General features: G+C 32.2%; 1 protein-coding gene and 1 long non-coding RNA gene across 16 annotated transcripts in view; one reads left to right on the top strand and one right to left on the bottom strand.

The window, feature by feature from the left end:
* LOC126928708 (serine/threonine-protein kinase mig-15) overlaps positions 1–22245 on the top strand; it is a 77615-nt gene that overhangs the window by 20604 nt on the left and 34766 nt on the right. For all 14 annotated transcript variants that reach the window (XM_050744369.1, XM_050744371.1, XM_050744379.1 and 11 more), the window contains exons 3-5: positions 15895–15951; positions 21766–21810; positions 21909–22191. In XM_050744369.1, coding sequence (XP_050600326.1) covers positions 15895–15951; positions 21766–21810; positions 21909–22191 — 385 coding nt within the window. The remainder of the gene's footprint in view (positions 1–15894; positions 15952–21765; positions 21811–21908; positions 22192–22245) is intronic.
* Positions 12299–13797, bottom strand: LOC126928732 (uncharacterized). Of its 2 annotated transcripts, none has more exons than XR_007716914.1 (3): positions 13663–13797; positions 12700–12806; positions 12299–12588 (listed from the first exon to the last, which is right to left on the bottom strand). It is a non-coding gene; the product is annotated as an uncharacterized LOC126928732 (long non-coding RNA). The 2 variants fall into 2 exon arrangements; XR_007716915.1 differs by having other exon boundaries at positions 12299–12428.

Here is a 22245-nt window from a genome sequence, read left to right as displayed (position 1 = left end):
ATATTCTTGAATGTCTAAACTTTGGAAATATGAAAAAAATTTTTTTTTCGATTTTTTCAAATTTGTAGACTAGAATACCCCCTTAATATGAGAATAATGAGAACAATTTTTTTTGCAAATAGTTTATAAATAAATGAGTTTTTGTAACTGAATTTATACTTCTGTCTATTCTACAAACGGTAACCTTTTCAAGAATACTAATAATCCATTGTTTCTGTGAATATTGCAAAGTTTGATTTCATAGTTTTATTGCTCGAGTATTTTTACGTAATTTTGTAAGAGCAAAAAATAATGATTGTAACTACAAAGTTAAACCAGTAAAAAATGAATTGTAATTTTGGATATCGGTGAATTATGAAACTACACGTATTATCCTGCTTTATTATTAATATCGAGTAATTTGAGAACAGTGTTCTTTTCCGTAAAAAATTCAACGTTGATTATACCTATGAGATTTGAATTTTTAATACGTACTGACAACTTACCTTTTTCGATTGAATGTGAGCAATACTGAAATTGCGATCATTAAATACAGATATTTTGAAAATAAAGATTTATGTTAACCCCGATGCTATTTTCTATTTTATTTGGGTATTACTTAGGAGAATCCTATTTCGAAAATTTACTTTAGTACCGTTCTGTGCTATCGACCATTTGTCATAAATCACTAGATTTAGGACAATAGGCACCCATGCGCCGCTAGCTACGAAAACATGAATGACGCATAAGCGATTGTCCGATCGCTTTTCAAACCCAATAGGTTAAGCAAATTATATACACTGCTATATGCACAAGTAGTCCGGTCAAAATAGACATTTCAAAGAATAAAAATTCCAACAGAGCTAAATTTTAGTACATACCTTGGGTACACCAGTAGAATAATGTGTCAAAAGTTCCCATTGATTCCATGTGTGCTAAAAAAGTTATTCAAGGTCAAAGTCAAAATTTTCGGATTTTTTAAATTTTTCTTGAAAACGGCAAGTTTTATGGAAAATATAGCCCAGACAAAAATTGTAGATCATAAAATGATCTACAAAAATGTTCCACATATTTTTTTCCTAAGAATCACTATTCCTAAGATATCGCTATTCTAAAAGTTGAAGAAGTTACATTCTACATGATATGCACATATTTCCACACCACCTATGAGATAGTGTACTTGGCGCTTTTTTTTCGCGATCTGTTATAACGGAGTTTTATGGGAAAATACTGTATTTACTGCATGATGATTAGTGATATTGATATTGTGATATAGATGATTATTTTAAACTGCAGTTCTAATTTGTGTTAATATTTTAATCTGATTCATATTCTTCAAATTCGACTTCAACAGTCATGCCTTCTTCGATTTATTCTTCTTCCTCTTCTTCTTGCTGGATGTCTGGATGTCTTGTTTGTAGTATCAATTTCAGCATTAACCGATTTAAAGCAATCGTAAATGGCTGACTTTGGTGTTTTGCGCATTCCAAGCGCATCGAAGAGTGATAACGGGTAAGGGGCTAATTCATACTCAAAAAATTTTTCAATTTCATCCTCGAACGTCTTAGTGATACTCATGCGTTAAAATAATAATACAAGGTCTAAGGCATTTCCTCTTCGTGAACTTTAACGGTGCTACTCATGGCTAAAAGAGGGAGTACTTTTTCAGAGCGTTTTAATTTAATATTATTGAACGTTTGACCTATTATTTTGAACATGGAAGCAATCCCAACTTTACGAGTTTTATGGCAATTAATGTTATTACCACCGACGACTCCACTAGCAATAGATAAGATTCTGTTAATTTCGGGAAAAAGGATCATCTGATGAAAACCACTCAAGAAAAGCAACATTTTTTAAAACAAAAGTCGAATTCACTTACTCGTGCTCTAGTACGAGGTGGACTTACTTTTGATGTACTAGCTTGTCCATCCTCATGTTGTCTTTTGATAGCAGCAATTGAACTTTTTCGGGTGTATGATTTTCGGCAATCCACGTGAACTGTTACAGACTTTTCAGATAGTCAACAAACTCATCACCTTTTTCGATACTTACATCGATCAAAATTTTTATTCCACGACTAACTGTAACAGTTTCACTTTCCGTCAAAAGTTTATTGCAAATAAAGCACAATTGTGACATTTTTTAAAAATATTAATAGGTACAAACTGTAATAGTAGACGCTAGCCATAAATACATGTATTCACTCGAAAGGAACGTTTATAACACTAAAAGTATTTCACTTACTTCAGAAAAGCAGAGCGTCGCCACGTGAACAATTATAGAGTAGCCAGATGTTGATCAAGGTCATGCGGGTATATAGAAAGGATTGGCTAAGGGACTGAGTTCCTTTTAAGCGCATACTCTCAAAATTGTATGGTTTAAACATGTAAGAGATACAAATAGGCATTTTTACTTATATTAAGTGCCTGACTATGTATATATGTGGTATTTATGTGCATATCATATAGAATGTAATTCCTTCAACTTTTAGAATGGCGATATCTTAGGAATGGTGATTCTTAGGAAAAAAAGTATGAGGAATTTTTGTAGATAATGTTATGATCTACAATTTTTGTCTGAGCTATATTTTCGATAAAACTTACCGTTTTCAAGAAAAATTAAAAAAATCCGAAAATTTTGACTTTGACGTTGAATAACTTTCTTAGCACAAATGGAATCAATGGGGGCTTTTGAAATTTTATTTCTACAGGTGTACCCAAGGTCTCTACCAAAATTTAGCTCTGTTGGAATTTTTGTTCTTTGATCACTTTTTTTTATGTCTATTTTGACCGGACTAAAGTATGCGGATACTCGCTGCAACTCAAACAAAACGTTCATATAATTATTATATTTTAAAGATTATAATAGAAATATATTTCTCTAGTGTTAACTCTTTAATTCTCGTCGTAAGTGGTATTAGATGTACTGCTAAATTGAAACTGGAACGAGGAAAATATACTTTTGTCAAACAAGTCCCATATTTATTACTAATAAATAACTAACACTTGGTAAAATCTATATAAACTTATAGAATGTAATTGAATAAACGCATATTGCAATCATTCTAAACTCTCAATATTAATAGTAATAGTAATAGTAATAGGTAGTAATTTTCATTTATCTTCAATTGTGTCTTTTTTTACTGAAAATTTTTTACTGTCTCGATTTGAAACATGCATAAATTGTATAAACTAAATTCATCTCCAGTATGAAAGAATTTAAATCTGAGGACGGCAATAAATTTGGTTGTAATAAAGATTATTTTAGACGTGGCTAATGACGGTTCATGGGGATTATTGTGGGTCCGTAAATTGTAATTGTAAAGGTATACCTGACCGTCCGTAAATTGTAATTGTAAAGAAAGGTATACCTGACCGTCAGGTATACCTGATGGTCTTGGGTCCATAATAGTTGTAAAATGCATGTGGATGGGGATAATACCGAAAATTTTGGTATAAAAGGACGTTTCGGTAGAGAGAATAGTCAGTTACAAGTAAGTTGCGAGCCGTTGCAGTTGCGAGTTAGTCTTTCCTCAGTAGTTGTCGAGTTGTTGGTCATGAGTCTGATGTTGGTCAAAGTCTCATATAATTCTGGGATCGTGTTAACTAGTTTCACTATTCGTGTAGTAATTGTGCAACTGAGTTGATATCAAGTCGATATCATGATGAGCGAAGGATCAAACGCGGACATCGTGGATATCGAAGAAAAGTGCATTGTTAACGATAAGCCTGAATAAATCGAAACAGTGAAAGTTGCGGAGTTCAAAGATGAACTCCAGAAACGAAGATAAAAAACAATTGGTTAGAAAAAAGAACTGCATAAGCGTATAAGAGCTTCCATTGCCTTGAAAATTGAGCATGGACGAAGAAGAAGATGAAGAAGATGGAGGAAGAAGAGCGCAAAGTGTTTGAAACACACGTGAGAGTCGACAACAGAAACGCACTCGTCTTAATATTCAGAGCTGGTAACAACGTCAATGTGCAAAGCTGGTTGCTGGAATTTGAGGAAATGTGCGACCTTTGTGGTTGGATTGACGTGCAGCGAAGTAATATAGTAATATACGCGAAGAGACTTTTACGCGTTCGAAAAAATTGTTCGTCGACTATGAAATGTGCTTTAAAAGTTGCAAAATAACGAAGGAAATGTTGAGCACCGAATTTGCGTAAAAAGTGGACGCGTACAAGGTGCATAAGGAACTGTCGCATCGAACCAAGGACATAGAGACATACCAATGGTTCAACATACCTAAGCAAGTGTATATGGACGAGTTCAGTCGTGATAAAATATCGAAACCGGTGCGGTTTTTGTGTTTCTGGAAACAAAGATCATCTAAGTGCGAAATGTTCTACAAAAAGCAAAGGTGCTATATATTTCAAATGTCAAGAGTACGGGCACATCGTATTGCAGTTTAACAATGTAAGTATATCCTCTGAGGAGGCGTGTAGTGTGTCGCAATTATTACAGACGAAGTGTTGTAGAGACGTTAACACTTCGTCAACCGCACGCGCGTAGTATCAGGGATTAATGTTCACTACATAAAAACAAAGAAATCTAAAAATTATTTAAGTGGTCAATTATATTTTTCGATAATGATTTTATTTAACGATTTCACATACTGATTATATAAAGAACGAATTAAAGGTATTAGGTTGTCCGAAAAGTTTTTTTCGTTTCATAAAGTGATAATAGATGAACAACAATTTCTGTTTGATATTATTTTATTGAATTAGGTATGATCCATTATGTCATATTTCTATTATTGTGTTCGTGCATAATTTAATAAACTAATATAAAATAAATAACATTGTGCATCTATTATTTCCTTATAAAACGGAAGAAACTTTTCGGACAATTTAATATATATTAAAAGTTTATTATATTTAGTTTTTATACTAAGTTTTTTATATTTAAAACTTTATTTAGTCATAAATGATAGTGTAACTTTTTAATTAATTTTAATAGCAGTAAATTGGTTATTTTATTATATACTGTACTTTATGAAAGTAGAGATAGTATTGCAATTAATTGGGAATAATTCCAGGTAAACAATAACTGTTAATAATAACAAGAAAAGAGAAAAAGCGTTGCTAAAGTGAAAAAGGAAGATGTCTCCCGAAAGATGCGACGGTAGAACGTCGAACAGTTTCTTAGCGGAAATTTCAAAGATGAACGAACGTCCTTGATCATACCCGTGAGCAGCGTACTCTCGAAGATGCCGGACGAAAGGTTGTTCGTGAAGTCGGAAGAGACACTGCTACTATCGCAAACAGTGGAGCTGCGGAATTTACAAAAGTCCAAGATATTGTTAAAGTCTCCGAAGCACATCGACTCCAGCTCATTGAGTTTGTTGGATAACGCTGAATCTCCGCGCAAGGATAGTCCACTAGTGAAGAAAATCTAAGTGACACGAACCGAAATGAACCAAAAGATTTCGAGGTTGCCCATTGTACAAGCAAAATGAAAAAATTCGAACAGACAACTAAAGTCGATCATGTAGCGTCAATTTTACCAAAACCAGCGAACATCATGGTACGTCAAGAGTTAAAGACTATGAAATTGTTCATGGGGAAATCCGAGAACATGTAGGTAGAATATAGATAGATGTAGGCGTTGAGGTCAGAGGAAGGTTATATAGATTTTTAAAAATAAGATTATATTTTTCTATGCATTGATCGAAGTAGTTCGCTATTCCTTAGCCTGTTATATCGGAAAACTATCACCTTCTTTTAAGGAGGAGTAAATATTTTAGAGACGTATGTTAACGAGTACCTGTATAAACATTTACGTTTAATGATTTAGTTTAACGCCACTGCACATTTTATAGCGTATATTCAGTAATTCGTAAATCTTCGGAAATGCTAGTAATTATAACTACAGTTTCCTTTTCGTTTAATAAGACAAATTATAAAAAATATCAGAAAAAAGAGAGAAAACAAGAAGCCAGTTTGTTTATATGTATTTGTTTATATATCATATAATTTTAGAAATATAAATTTAATTCCAGTTCAAGATTTGCATAGATTATTCTCGTATTTAGCAGCTTTGCTAACTGATAAATATCCGATGATATACAGAATGAGACACATAAATCGGAACATCTAAATATCTTCGTTTTTAATGGTTGTATGAAAAAAACTACACAGGACAAAGTTGTGTTATATGGAGGAGCACATGCAGTAAATGTTTTTTCTGAAAGTCATATTTTAAATAACATTTTGAGGTCATCATCATTTTTTTTGTGAGACCATATATTTGTTTAATACATGAATAGATCCATCCCGATATTCCCTATAAAGGTTTAATTTAACAGTTACTTTAACTCTAATTTGTCAAATTGAAGGTATAAAAAGCAAAAGGGACGTAAATACAAGCAGACGATTTCGCGTCTTTCCTTGTTTTCTATATATTGTTGAATCTTGATTATCGCAACTCATAATAATAAATATCAGGATAGTAGGAAAACAGCTTTTTGTATACCCAGTGGCATATATTTCACACCAAATGGTACAAACAAACACTTAGACGTTACATAAAATCTTATTCGCCTCATATCTTACTTCTCACTAAAACGTATTATATTTTTTAATATATTTTTAAATATATTTTTTAATGTATATGTCTTAATATAAGTAGTTTCTCCGAGTTACTTTCATTTTGTAATTCAAATCATCTAAGTCTTTTCTTGAGAGCTTCTGTAAAATATATCTTCAAAGTTGTCGTCGGTAAATTCGCTCGTTCCTTACCCAGAGTTTCATTTATAAAATCTTGAAGAATATCGTTGGTATCTACTTGTATGTTGGTATTATGTTTTTTATCAATTTGAAACCAATTTATCACAGTGTCTCTGTCGCATCCTCCGCATACTGGTAATCTATTCAGTGTTGCAAGTTCTTCATCTATGTCCTTTTTTATTATTTCGAAGTCTTCCGAACTTTGTTCGCTTTCAAGCTTCAAAGGCATGTCTCACTCATTTTTCAATATTGCATTGTTGACAGCTTGATCAAGCATCATATACCATGCAACAACAATCGCTCATGTTTAATTCGTAATGGTTATCTAACAGTTCTTTCTTCGTATTGCAGTTAGGTAATGGCATTAATGTTTCGAACAATTCATTTCGGTACCGTCGCCTGAAACAAGCGATTATTCCACGATTCATTGGTTGTATGAGCGGTGCAGCGTTAAATGGGAAGTACATGATTTTGGCAAATTCTTCTTTTGCAGTTATGATCCCGTTTTCGTGATCCGCATCAACGTTATGTAACAACAACAGAGTTTTCTCTGTGTTCGTTTTCAGTTGCCTTCATTTAACTGATTTTAAGAAACATGGATCGAACCATTCATTGAACATGTTACTGTTCATCAAAGGTTTGGTGCTAGCTTTGTAGATAATTGATAGATCGCTTATATTGAAAGTACCGAAGTATGGAGTTTTCATAACTGTGGCGATTATTAGTACCGACAACTTGTGACATCCGGTAGCATTTGCACAAAGAAATGTGGTAACTTGACCCTTGCATATTTTTTGGTTTGCTGTTGACGTCTCACTGCGAAAGATCAAAGTTTTTTCTGGTACTGCTCTACACAATAGTCCTCTATTATCGGCATTGTAAGCGTTCTTCAATGCGAACCCTTTGTTTTGTGGAAGTTTGTTAAAATTCGCTTTGAAGAAATCCGCTGTAGCTTTGTTGATTTTCGGAAATCTTTACTGATATTCGTAAAGCGGATATCAGTAAAGATTTCCGAAAATCAACAAAGCTATAGCGGATTTCTTCAAAGCGAATTTTAAGAAACTTCCACAAAACAGTGTTTGCATTGGAAAACGCTTACAATGCCGATAATAGAGGACTAACGTGTAGAGCAATACCAGAAAAACTTTGATCTTTCGCAGTGAGACGTCAACAGCAAACCAAAAAATATGCAAGGGTCAAGTTACCACATTTCTTTGTGCAAATGCTACCGGATGTCACAAGTTTCCGGTACTAATAATCGCCACAGTTATGAAAACTCCATACTTCGATACTTTCAATATAAGCGATCTATCAATTATCTATAAAGCTAGCACCAAGCCTTTGATGGACAGTAACATGTTCCATGAATGGTTCGTTCCATGTTTCTTAAAATCATTTAAATGAAGACAATTGAAAACGGGCACAGAGAGAAGACTCTGGTGTTGCTGGATAACTCTGACGCGTATCACGAAAGCACGATGATAAGTACAAAAGATGAATTTGATAAAATCATGCGCTTTTGATATGATGCTGCATCGCTTGTACAAACAATGGATCGTAAAATAGTCGCATGTTTCAAGCGAATGTACCGAAAAGAATTGTTTCTTAAAACTAAGAAAATGTTTCTTAAAATCAGTTAATACAATGCTCGCAGAATTATACAACGTTCAGGTGACGAAACGTTCGGATAATGTCTGTATATAATCCAAGTTCTACTGTATATTAAAATAACAAGCAATATTCGACTAAGAGTGTAGAAGCAAGCAGCATGAAAGTGAGAATTTATCGCGAGATTCTTTTCATGGTTTTATTTTTCGAATATTTTTACGTAATTTTGTAAAAGCAAAAGATAATGATTCTAACTACGAAGATAAACAAGTTAAGAATGAATTGTAATTTTGGACATCGGTGAATTATGGAACTGCATGTATCATCGTGTTTTTATTATTAATATCAACTAATTTGAAAAACAGTGTCTTTCCATAGAAAATTCAACGTTTAATGAAATTTGTGAAATTGTGAAATTTATGAAATTTGAATTCGCGGAAACAAAGAATTTCATACTTCTCATATAAAATGATTCATACTAGTGTTAGTTTGATTTATTTTAGAGGTTTCGATCCATCTTCTCGTAGCGAATAATTCCTTCTTTGTAATTGAAACTTATAATTTAATCGTTGATCTGATGATTTTCATTAATAAAGTATTTAGGATGCGATTAAAAACTCCTTTACGTAAAACTTTTGTACATTGATCTCTCTAACTGTATGTATCGTCCATATAACAAATGTGTGCGTGGCGTAATTTAACAATTAGTCGCTGTTATGATGTAAAGATTGTTGTATATGTATAAATGTATCGGTGATTATAAAAGTGGTTTAAGTCACATATTTTTTATTTCAAGATAAAGCTTCGATGCATGAACTGAATTATGTTTAATGATACGTTTCAATTACTGTTACTTTGCAAAGATGGTTTCAAATTATTGTGATGTAAATAGACGCGACGCAAAATAAATGATAAGCTCCTTTCTTTTCTTAGATTCTCGACTTAGATTATTATTATAATCATCGATACAAATATGTATGTACTGATCTGTTTGTCAACATTATCTTACATCGTCAACGTATGATCAAATTTAATTGTATATTTGTGTTATAGAAATATGTACTAACTGTATTTATTAAATTAATTTCTTTATACTTGACAAATGTTTTGCTCAATTTAGCTACATGTATTTTAGAGGTGAATAAAGGAAAATAAACGGGAAGTTTATTATATATCTACCAAATTTTGTGTATTCAATTTACCTAAGAAGTTAAAAATGCATTTTGTTATAAAATTATTTATATTTACATATCAGTATAATTTTTTCCTAAATATAAATTTGCAGTAAATATCTTGTAACTGCTATGTAGATTAGGTTCAAATTTTGCAAAATATAATCTTGGCAGTCGTGTCTCATTATAGTGCCAGCGAAATATCAAAATGTTAAAATACGTACAATCTTCAGATAAAAGTGTTTTATAACAAGAATACGAATACTTTTGCGAGTCACTGTATATGTACAGCGAGTGTGACAGATGGGCGAATACTTATGTGGCCAACTGTATATATAAACAGTACTAAATACACAGAAATAAAAATTAATGAAAAAATTCATGATGCAGCAATAATATTTTCCCAAGATAGAAATATGTGTATACTATCATTAAGTAATATTAATGTTAAAATTATCTCCTTAGATTTCCTTTTTATCCAATAACATCCTGTAATCTATTTGGTATATATTGTTATACATTTTTCATTGGAAAAGAAATACATTGTTTTCTGTTCTCTTTTTAAAGATTTTTTGAGATATTATTTTAATGATGTACGATTGGTGCATCTATTTTCCAAGTTCCTATCATACGTGTTCATTTATGTGATTGTGAAAGAGTAGCTATTGTTTGGTAAGTCTGCATGTAGACGTCATTGACGCATTATACGTTACCTTGTACATTGGATCATGACCTTATTGGGAATAAAATGCGTTTCGAAATCCTAATATGTCAGTACTTTTTTTGTACAAATTGTTCTTTATAACACAGTAGAACGTTTATAGAACGGTTATACGGACTAATCGAAGGACAACAGTACGGATAAGAATTTTCGGATAACAGAATAGATACTTTGCTGATGTTTATCTTCATATTTGTATTTCAAGAAAGAACATGGAATGCAAAAAATATGGAATGCAACTAATGAAACTAAATATTTGACTAGAGATTTATTGGTTTCAAATCCTTTTAGCTACTTAATCGCTCAACTTCCTTTGCAAATTTAATTCGATAAACTTACATTTCTTTTGTACCTCGTATTATCTGAACCCCATACCTAAAGCGTAAAATACTTCAAAATGTTGGGGAATGTCATCATTGCCGTTATATTCGTGTTCCAATTCATTATTCCAAGTACACATAACAATGGTACCATAGTCAATTATTGAAGGAGTTTCATCACATTGCAACCGTTCTATCACGTCGCGTCGACGTTATCACAATCATTGAATCCTGGTATTGTACTCAATGCAGAAAGAGCTTCTTTTATATCTTTCGTAATATTATCTTTCATTTCTTCTTTATGGTGTCTTCAACGTAGTTTACTAGTTTTTTTCTTGTTCTTTTTAGCATCGTACATTTAACACCCGCCCAAGTGTACGTCGCCGTATAACAGCAATCATTTAAAAATTGCTTGCAAAGCTGTATCAGTTGTTTGTATCAATTGTTTGACAACCAACGATAATACCGACCTTTCGTCGGTTGGTTGTCAAACAATTTTTTCTATAGAAGATCGAATTATTTATATACGAAACGTGTTTGGATAATCGTGATTTCGTTGTATAAATTTTTATTTTCAAACGTGAAAAGGAACGTGTTCGTAGCTGTTAATCTGAACATTTCATTTGCCATTAAAGGGAAAAGAGTTTTTGCACAATTTGTAGAAAATGTGTCGTTGTATCTTCCTGCTGAAACTAGAGCTTACCGTGTTCCCCAGTATCAGGAAATTCTAGCAATATACATGTATCTCCCAGTGACATTCTCCTCTTACTTACTGTCACAGTCCGATTATTTTCTTCAAAGTAAGATTCAATGATACCGAAAGACGACACTTGACACTCAGTTGTTACTTCGACATTAAATTGAACAAGACTTAGCCTCTTTATAAATCTGAGATGAATTCAATACAGAGAATTCTACGCAACTGGGCCAAACTGTGTTTTTAAAACTTGTTCTCTTCGCTCATTCTTCACATTCATATTCTATGAATACAGAAATTACGCAATTAATATTACTCATTATGTATTATACATATATTTTATTAATTTTTGCCTGTCGACTACAAGATGATATTGATCTATGTAGATTTCTCACACATGCTTTCATTCAATTTCAATATACACCCTATATTAGACTGTTATCTATTATTTATTAAAACTTGTTCATTACGATTTAAAATTTGCTAAATCATTTTGATTTATTAGCAAATGTAGAATATTTACGTTATCTTCCGTTGCATTTTAAATATTTTCCCATTTTTTCTTCGCCTTCTTTCACACGGATTATTATACGAGCTACTTTATAATACTTTTGCAATTGTTTCATTGGAAACGCGTTTCATTTCAAAAAGAATATATTTTCTCCAGGAACCCTTATCTTAAATTTCACTACTTCCTCTAATGACGTAACGCTTCTTTATGATAAATTTTATAGTTTCTTTTTATCTTAATCTGCTTCGTTTTCTATTCGTCTTTCCTATCCTTCTTATAATCTTCCCTGTTATTGTATAACTTGTATAAATAGTCCTTGCAATCTTTTTGTAGGATTTTTCGTTCGATAGATAGATAGATATGTTTCATATATTTCTATATGCAATAAACACACACACAATCGTCGCGTTTTATAAGAAATTGCAAATATTTCAAATTTATAGCAACATTATATTTTTTTCCTACTAAGAAACACATAATCGTTATGAATTATTGGATTATAATATATTAAATTTACTTTCGTCTGAGAACAACACTGAATTTCGAGGTTCGATAGTTCCGTTTTTCTTCGTTAGTTTTATTTGTATAATATTTCTTATCTGCGATTCGTGAAGAGTACAAGGTGTTCAAGGATGATTTGTCACGAGCACCGTAACGTTATGCTACACCTTTGGATCGGTGAAGATCTGCAAAAAAAATGTAGGCGCAAAATTGATTTGGATCTTGAAGTTCCAGGCAACATTTTTTTTTCATTGCATCGTATTCTACTCATCGCGAGGATAAAAAGTGTCAGAGGAACCGTGTAATTCGCAACTGATCCGTTCTCTTGGAAGAGAATGTTCCAAACTAAAAAAAAGTTCCATTGCTATTCCAACTCGCTTTATTTTTAATACGCTTACATCTTGCAGTCAGATGCAGGAAAAATACTTTTTACAGTCTAATGTCGCTGGTAAATACCTCAGAGTCACCATTGTATATCCCATGTCCTCCTTCTTTTTTTTCTTTCTTTCCTTCTTGTTGTTTAAGCAGCGCCGGACTCGCATTTCTACATTCCGTGCATGTTCCTACCGAAGAGTACGCATTGACTTTAGACGATGATAAAATTGGTGAATCAGTCGATGATGGTGCTCCACCTATCTCACAGTAGTCGACCGATACACCGGTTTTTGAATGAAATATTTAGATCGTGTGTCGTTTTCTAACTGCTATCTTTTTCTTTACGGAAGAAAAAGGATTTAAAAAAATTTTTTAAAGGTAAACTATTTCACATCTGCGTTCCTGGCTGATTAACGCCTTGTTCTTTTATGATGTGTGAATTTCGTATAATATAGTATATGTAATAATTATGTCGATAAACGGATCTATTTGACTTCGTCAAGTCAAATATCGAAATTTAAAAAAGCTTCACAAAGTTATTCCACATTTACAAGCTTGATGCTCGCAGTAGTCCGCAGTTATTTTATATATTTACTGATCGTGGGATATATAGTTGGGGTAACGAAAGTTTCCTGATAGATTTTTCGATATAGTTTTAACTAATTTTTAACTAATAGATACGTAGATATTATGACCGTGCGATATTTTTCGATATAGTTTTAACTAATTTTTAACTAATAGATACGTAGATATTATGACCGTGCGACAAGTGGAGCAAACTTTCGTGACAAATAAAGATCGTTTATTGTTTTGTGACAGACATTGTTTTTTATTTAATTGTTTTCGTCATCGCGTTTGTACAAATGATATGACGACAAAATATTACCAAAGATCTAAAATAAAATACATAAATCTATTTACATTATGAAATGTGTACAGAATTTTCTCATAAAGCAGTCGGAAAATCGTGAATAATTTGAAAAAGTCTGCGATAGTTACGAAGCACTAAGCAATTTTCATCTATAATATTTTTTTAAATATTACCTTACACTTTTAGCTGGAATATCCGAAATCCAATATTAGTTGAAACTTGTTTCAGATATCTCATTTAAAACATCAAGCGAAAATTTTCCCACGCAACTGTATGTGCTACTCGCTCTTCGCGCAACGATGAATTGCGGTTTTCGCGATAACCATCACGCGATTGTATCGCTTGACAGATTTCTTAGATTACGTGCAGGTTTGCATAACCATTTGTACGTTTGCTTTCCTTATTGAGCCGTGGGATTTTTCACATTGTTTACTGTTCCCTCGTTCGTAAATTTATTTCCTGATTTACCGATAATTACCTGTATTACATCTTCTTTGAACTCCTTTCATATCGAACAATGTAGAATGGTCTCACGAATTACAGATGTACCCACAAAAAATTAATTCAATCGTTTTCGAAATTCTTAAGAGAAATGGCTATTTGAAAAACACGCAAGATGTTGCGCTCTGCTATATTTTAGTGAACAATACGTGACATAGTAAGCATCGATGCACCATGACGTATTACTTTGGCGAAACTCCAATATTTTGGGATATAGTCTGAAGCAAGTACAGTTGCTCACGAAACTACTCGAACGATTACCATAGAAAATTTGTACAACGTAAGCAGAAAGATATTCGGCTGCTTGTCGGACGGATGTTTTTTTCGATTAAGTTAGCCAGGCCTTCGACGAATACTTCCTTACAAACTTCTACAGTCGGAAATAGATATCGCCTGCGATAAATATATTGTGTTCGTTATACAACATTTTTTGTAATTTCATTAACACTGTTCTGAGACGCGATTATCGCAATCGTACGGGTAAGATATAAAGTCAGTCGGAAAATGTATTAAAAATGATTAGACATTTATTACAGATCGTCCACTTAGTAAGAAATTAGTATACAGCATAAATGGTGGTCTTAAACGTATAATTAATGCTAAAATCGGTCTCACTAAATGTTCTGACATATTAATATAACAAATGATCGGCTTAAAATACTTAGGTGAGTTTTGTGGCGTGTATGCGTGGGTTAAATATCTTGTATATCTAAATCTATGTATATCTAAATCTCTTGTATATCTAAATCTATTATGCACATATTCAAAATCATTTCAAATTTTATCAATATATTCATGACAGTCGTATATCATTAAATTGCTGAAATGCTAATGAAATTTCGAAATATTCCCTACATTCGACACGATATAGCGATGAAAAGTTTCTGTAAGTGTTCAAATATTTTCGCGAGCCGCTGTATCTTTGGCTAGATGTTAATTACTGATGATATGTAAAAAAAAAGAAAAAAAAAAATTGAAGAAATGATCGATTTGGGGTTAGGTTCATGAAAAAAAGCTATTCAAGTGTTGTAAGAAATATTTACCTGTTGCGGGGTGCCTGAATTTTTTATGACTTTAGATTTGCAAACTTTTCCGACTTTGTGTTAAACAATGTTCAGACCGGCTTTTGACAATATCACATCCTTGATTCACTGATGATATTTCAAAAACTATTCGCGTGAATGAAGGTGCAGGTAATAATCACCTTATCCGTTATATATATCGTGTTATCACTTTTTAATCACGGAGATCAGATCCTTCTTGAGCTCTCCTTGTAAATCTTGAGTTAGCTACGCTAGTCCACGACTGCCATGCAACCAATTACCTGGCAAATTAATACTGAAACGGCTGTTTCAGGATAGAGTCCTGAATCCTGAAGGTGCCGCGACGGTTTAATTTATTATGTAGGATGAACTTTATGCTACCGAAACGATGTCGTGGATAATTTAATTTGGCGAGACGATGCTTTTTGAATGTCAAAACGATTTCTTCATTGCGCGAATATCAAGTCGATTTTATAATAACAAACGATAGAACTCTGTCAGAGTTTCGAACGATTCTTGAAAGATGAAACGACTGTTTTATCGTTCGATGTGATTTAGTTGACGATTGGACTGATTCTTTCGACGATTGAAATGATTTTTTCTCGTGACGATCGGAGCGATTCCTGTAATAATTGAAATAATTCTGCCTGATGATTCGCGCAATTTTTACTTGCTATTATATTAAAATGATTAAATTATTAATTATTAAAATTAAGCAATATCAATTTATTTTAGTCATTTAAGTGAAGAAAAAGCAGATATTAATTTTGTATGTTTTGTTGACTGGCAGTGTATTTTTGATTATTTAACATTAGTTTTATTTGAATACCAATACTAATAAGTTGATTTTTTATTTTGCAGGGCCGACATACCAAAACTGGACAATTGGCAGCCATCAAAGTTATGGACGTTACAGAAGTAAGTAACTGTCTTTAAAACATACTATTTTTTTGTCTCATAACAATACTTCCCTTTCCGAGACACACGAAAGACTACTATAGCACGATTTAACACAAATAATATAAAACACTAAATAAGAAACTAGTTAACGTTTTTCTAACATAACCAAACTTTAACCTTCTATACTTTTACTTTTCTTCTCGGATCGTCTGTTTTTCTTTTACTTTCCTCTACTTCCCGATTTCCAGGACCAATTTCATTCCTTCGCTTTCTTCCGCCATAATTTCTTCTTCCGTTATATTCATCGCTTCAGACTTTTACATTCCCTCCATATATGTTGCCATGATTCTTCTTTCTCCTCGCATAATCTACACATTTTCCGATTCACTTCCACCCAGTATCTACTTCCTTCCCATTCATTTCCACGTCTAAAATCTCGCTATTGTTTTCAGCTTTGTGACTTTTCCCTTCTCTTCTCGCTATTTTGCTCCACCTTTGTTTTCCACTTGTTGTATTGTTTCAACGATCTTGATCTCTCTATTTTCTTCCTTCTTTCCCCTATCTTTTTCTTTCCGTATTTCCTTATTCACTCTTCTATGACGTTAATACCAACGGTCGTCCTTTGCTTCGCCCATTGATCAGCTTCTTCTTGCTCGTAGAATTCCTGCATTTTTCCCTCCATTTCGTTTCCCCCTATTCCTGGCTGTTTATCTCTCCTCTACATTCTTTCGGTATTTCATTCTTTGTGGTCGTCTTCATTTTCTCCCGGAATTCTAGAAGTCTGCCTCCAGTTTCTTCATTTATTTGCTTTATTTTGGCTTCCTCTTTGACTATATACCTCGGTGTGCATCTAAAATGTTACTACAACAACAACAACAACAACAACAACAACAACAACAACAACAACAACAACAACAACAACAACAACAACAACAACAGCAGCAGCAATAAATATTACAATCGTAATGATTTTATTGTTATGATAATAATAATTATATTAAAAATGAAAAAGAATGACTAATGATATTTCTTATGTTGTCCATATAGAAACAATGTTCTTTCGGAATGTGTACAAAATTGTAGAGATTACTGTATCCGAAGAAATATAAATAATTGCTCGAGTACGTACAGTGGTTCGCGGAAGTATCCGTACGCTTACACAAAACTTTTACACCGTGTCTTATAGAAGAAACATTTTAATGTTTCATTAGCATTATAATGAAATACGCGACTCTCATGATTATATTGGTAAAATTTGAAGCCAACCTGAAAATATATATACAAGTTGCAAGATACCTATCGTAAACTCATAGTTAGTAAAAAATTAATGCACGATATGAATAGTGACTTTAAGTATATAAAGCGTTCAAGATGATCGATAAAGATAAGCGTCGTTGAATATTGCGATTTATTAATATTGCGAATAATTGCATGTTTAAGTAGCTTTTTGATTTGTATAAAATATTTTGCAACTTTCTGTATACATTTTCAGAATTGCTTAGAATTTTGCCAATGTAACCATGACAGTTGCGCGTCATTTTAGTGCTAATGAAATTTCAAAATGTTTCGCATAACATGATTATAAAAACTATGATTAAAAACTAAAATTTTATACTATGATTATAAAATATATGGACACGCGTATGAATACTTTCGGCAGCCACCGTACGTAGATTTAGCTATAAAATTTTCCACTGTTAACTACGTGTATCGGTAACTAACAATAGTCTCTCAGTGACTAAATTCTTCGACGTGTATAGTTCACAAGAATGCATACACGACAAATGCATTCTTTACAAATTTTCCGAGGAGAAGAATGCACGAATATTGCGAAACAGTTTGAAATAAAACTTCGTACAACAATAACAAGACGCATCTCTCAAATATTTTTGAGAAATTCAGCTCCAGGGCTAGCTTTGATCTCCATTTATCGAACTGTCTGAATATCTTAAGACAAGGAACATCCATTTCAATTTTAATTAGACAACCTAATTAGACAAGGGGATGTGATTAAGAAACGTGCGGTTAAAATAAGGGATCGAGTGAGATAGTAGAAGTTATCGTCCAAATAAAAATTTATTCCAATAAACAACACTGACGTAACTTGAGCATTGATGACGTGTTTAGATTTGTTACATTGTCTTATTGTTTGGTGTTTAGATCAGGCTATACACGATTACTGTAGCTTATATGCTTTGATAATTGCTGTTAATTCTCAAGTTAAGAAAGACTAGGTGTGTTAAAAAAACCACTGTTAAAGTTATGAATATAATAAATATAAACCAGGAGGTACTAATTTAAGAATAAAATGAAAGATATTAAAGTTATATTTTTTATTAGAAAAATAACATTGTTTTATAAGAAATTTGTTTTTAAAAGTTATTTTTTAAATTGTAAGTATCTGGTTCAAATGATCGTATTAAACTGATGTCTGCTGTTTCTAGACTCGGAGGGAAAGTATTTCTAAAAAATTACATCATTGATTAGGTATATCTTACCAGACAATTTGTAAAACTCGGGCGTTATGGTATAATACAGACTGATTATGCTGGTAGATCTTAAGGCTATTTTTTTTTTAAGCAATAGTAAGGTAATAATATAATAAAATAAGGTAATTTTTTTTAATTATGTTCTCGTTTAATTACAATACCATGAAGTTAATAATATAAATTGTTCAATTCGTCTTGACTTTAATTATCGTTTCACGATGATAAAAATATCTATCCTCATTAAGTAGAATTCAGTAACCTTGAAATTCCAGGAAAAAAATTTTCCTCTGAAACTTTTGCTTATCATAAAAGATAAGCGAGATATTTAAAACGTCGAAGTTACGTGGGAAAAGTTGTACGTGCAGTCAACCACATAAGTATCCATTAGAATGCTCATCAAATTTTCTTTCAAAAACATTTCTTTTTTTACCGTAGTTTCTAAAAATACGACACTTGGTGAGAAAATGATATCTGGGAAACTTTCAGAGTGATCGAGTAAAAGGAGCCCGTGCCGCATTTATTTCAAGTTTTGCAATTTTTATAATTTCACGTTAATTCCCGATTACTCTTTAATTACTCTTGTCGTTTAATTCCAGAAACATGGTACACAACAATTATAAAGAAAACTGTCAAGGCCGTAACTGTAGATATAAATCTAAGAACGATGTAGGTTTGTGTACTGACAGATTTTTCAAAACTTACCATATACATTATGATCATTAAATGCGTTATACATGAAGTACATTTTATTGTTATCATTCGTGCGATAAGCGAATATAACACCGAACACAACTTGTAATGCTCTGTCAAAACGCACTGTAGATAAGGTGTTAATTGAATTGTATTTGTATAAAGAAACTCTAACATCCTATCGATATCATGATTTGTTGAGTGAATGGTATCCACGATTGATAAAAAATATTTTAGATAGTATAAAGTAATATTTATTAAAGATAATTTAACCCGTATTTTTATTTAGGATAGTTACAATTAATTTCTTAATAAATTAAATATCCAATAAATTAATCTAATTATATAATCTAAATAAATTAATTAATTGATAAATTTAAAACATAAATACAATTGCGTAAGTATATATGCTTAATCTTATTGATTATTAAATGTTTGCTTAGTATGGCTTCCGGCTTACATCATATTTACAACGTTTACGATATATGACACATCGGTCTTCTTCGGATTTACGTAGCTAACAGTTTAGTCATCGAATAATATTAGGTTGCCCGAGAAGTTTCTTTCGTTTCATAAGGTGATAATAGATGAACAACAATTTCTGTTTTATATTATTTTATTGAATTAAGTATGGTCCATTTCGTTCTATTTCTATTATTATGTTCGTGCATGATTCAATAAACTAATAAAAAACAAAAAACATAGTGCGTCTATTATTTCCTTATAAAACGAAAGAAACATTTCGGACAACTTAATATCTCATGACTAGCTCTTTCGCTACGAACAGCGCCTATAGACACTCAGCCAGAGTATCTTTCTCCGAGCGACATGCGATCCGCGCGACCGATCTGCCACTGTCACGCCGGCTGCTCAATTCGTTTCTGAGCGCTGCGCAGCGAAAAGGCTAGACTGCAAGTTTTGATGCATTTATGCGAAATTTGAAAGCGTAAAACTACAAAAAATGCGCATCATACGAAAAATATATAAAATATCCAACGTACAGTGCTTTCGATAACGCTGTGCAAGTAAAATAATTTTACTTTTTCAATCATATTTTGAAAAATATAAATTTGCATAAAGATATATAGTTCAGTGGTGACATTAGAATTTTTCTCCCTGTTATCAAATAACTTTTAATTCATCAAACAAATCATCTAATGAAATGATACGATGATATAAACATTCAGCTAGTTCTTTAATACGCTAGGACACATATTTTAAAAATGTAACGTTATTTATTCGCTTCTATCTTTATTAAGAAATAAAGCAGCGAAATAGATATAAGACAATATATTAGAAAAATTACGAACAAGTTTTAAACTGTTGTATCTATATAAAATCATAAAAATAATAAGTAACATAATATTATATCGATATAATAACTATAAATAATATCATGTTATCTTCTTAGCGTTGAAAAAATTAATGGTTTGTAATTTCTAATATATACATGAATACATTCATGATAATTGTATTGATATCTAAGTATAAATAATTTTCTTACAGAATGCGTTTTTATTTTCTTTGATAGGCTAGAAATACACAAAATTCGGTTAGTATATGTAGGCTTTCGTGATTGACGATGTACGACTCCTATTTTAGTATCACAATTAACTTGAATAATTTCCTGCAAGCTATAGAACACTTTTGCCACATTATACTTAATTGCTGATAAAATTGTGACGCGATTTGAATATAATTTTTAATATTAAATTGAAATAACATTAAATGATAGAAACACGTTTCTCAATTAAACAATATAATTACAAGTAATACACGTATGTATTCAAACGACGTCCTTCCTACGTATTTGCAAGCGAAGAATTATATTATATCTATTTTTGAAATACTCGTTTGGTCAGCATTCTGCGTATTTTGTAAAATGTTCAATCAGCAAATAAATATGTTATTTTTATTTATACTGTTATACTTACTTATCTTCCTGACAGTAATCAATAGTATTCAACTTAAAAGTATTTCTCATAATATCTTGATAGCCATCAATGTTTCAACAAACAGTTCAGAAGATCTCGTTTTAGTCGGAAGATATTCGTTTATAAAGTTCGTAACTTTCTTAACACTTTACCGACCGATAGCCAAATCGGCTTTTTGTCGCCGACGCTTACCGATCGATAGCCAATTAATCGGCTTTTTGTCCCCGACAATCTTTTTCATTACTTGAGCAGTAATTTGTTATTTAATACTAAGGTACCTTGCTCAGTTGCGTCAGTTGCGTTGCTTTGTAAACTCCCATAGTTTTATACTAATTTGAAAAACTTACCGTTCGCGATGAACGAAAAGAATGGTATTGGAGAGTCTAAACCGAAACAGAGTCGGCGCCAGGGAGAATTTGCGCCTGAGCTGCCGGTCGGACGTGCGTATGCTGTTGAACCGCTAGCGGTCAGTAAAGTGTTAACATAAATATTGTCGAGTATAACAATATAAGTAGAAGTATTCTTATACTATATCTTACATTATATTTGAACAGTTTTTTCATATCGAAACAATTATTTAAAATGAGTCAACTATCAACTATCAAGTATCGAGAAGACGTCTCGAAGATATGTAGTAACTATGGTTCTCAGATATCATGAAAATTAATTGCAAATTATACGTGTTACGAGTAATTAATTTCCGTTATTATCTGTTTCAGGATGAAGAGGAAGAAATCAAATTAGAAATAAATGTATTAAAAAGGGTGAGTATACCAGTGCCGTAAAGAATATGAATATTTCCTTGTAAAACGGATTCAAAGAGGACGAGATCACATTATTTGCCTTCTGTCGCGTGTTGCAGTATTCGAATCACAGAAATATAGCAACGTATTACGGTGCCTTCGTGAAGAAGTCATCACCTGGAAAGGATGATCAATTGTGGTTGGTTATGGAGTACTGCGGAGCTGGCTCCGTTACAGACCTTGTCAAGTCAACTAAAGGTCAGAGTTTAAAGGAGGAGTGGATTGCTTATATATCACGGGAAATATTGAGAGGGCTTAGTTATCTTCACAGCAATAAGGTTATACACAGGGACATCAAAGGACAAAATGTTTTGTTAACCGATAATGCTGAAGTTAAACTTGGTATGTTCCTCGACCATCTATATCTTAACTAAAATATATAGTACTTGGACGATA

This window comes from Bombus affinis, chromosome 2, assembly GCF_024516045.1.
Source record: "Bombus affinis isolate iyBomAffi1 chromosome 2, iyBomAffi1.2, whole genome shotgun sequence".
Taxonomy (NCBI): domain Eukaryota; kingdom Metazoa; phylum Arthropoda; class Insecta; order Hymenoptera; family Apidae; genus Bombus; species Bombus affinis.
Note: the sequence above shows the minus strand (reverse complement) of the source record. Positions and strands in the feature narration are given on the sequence as shown.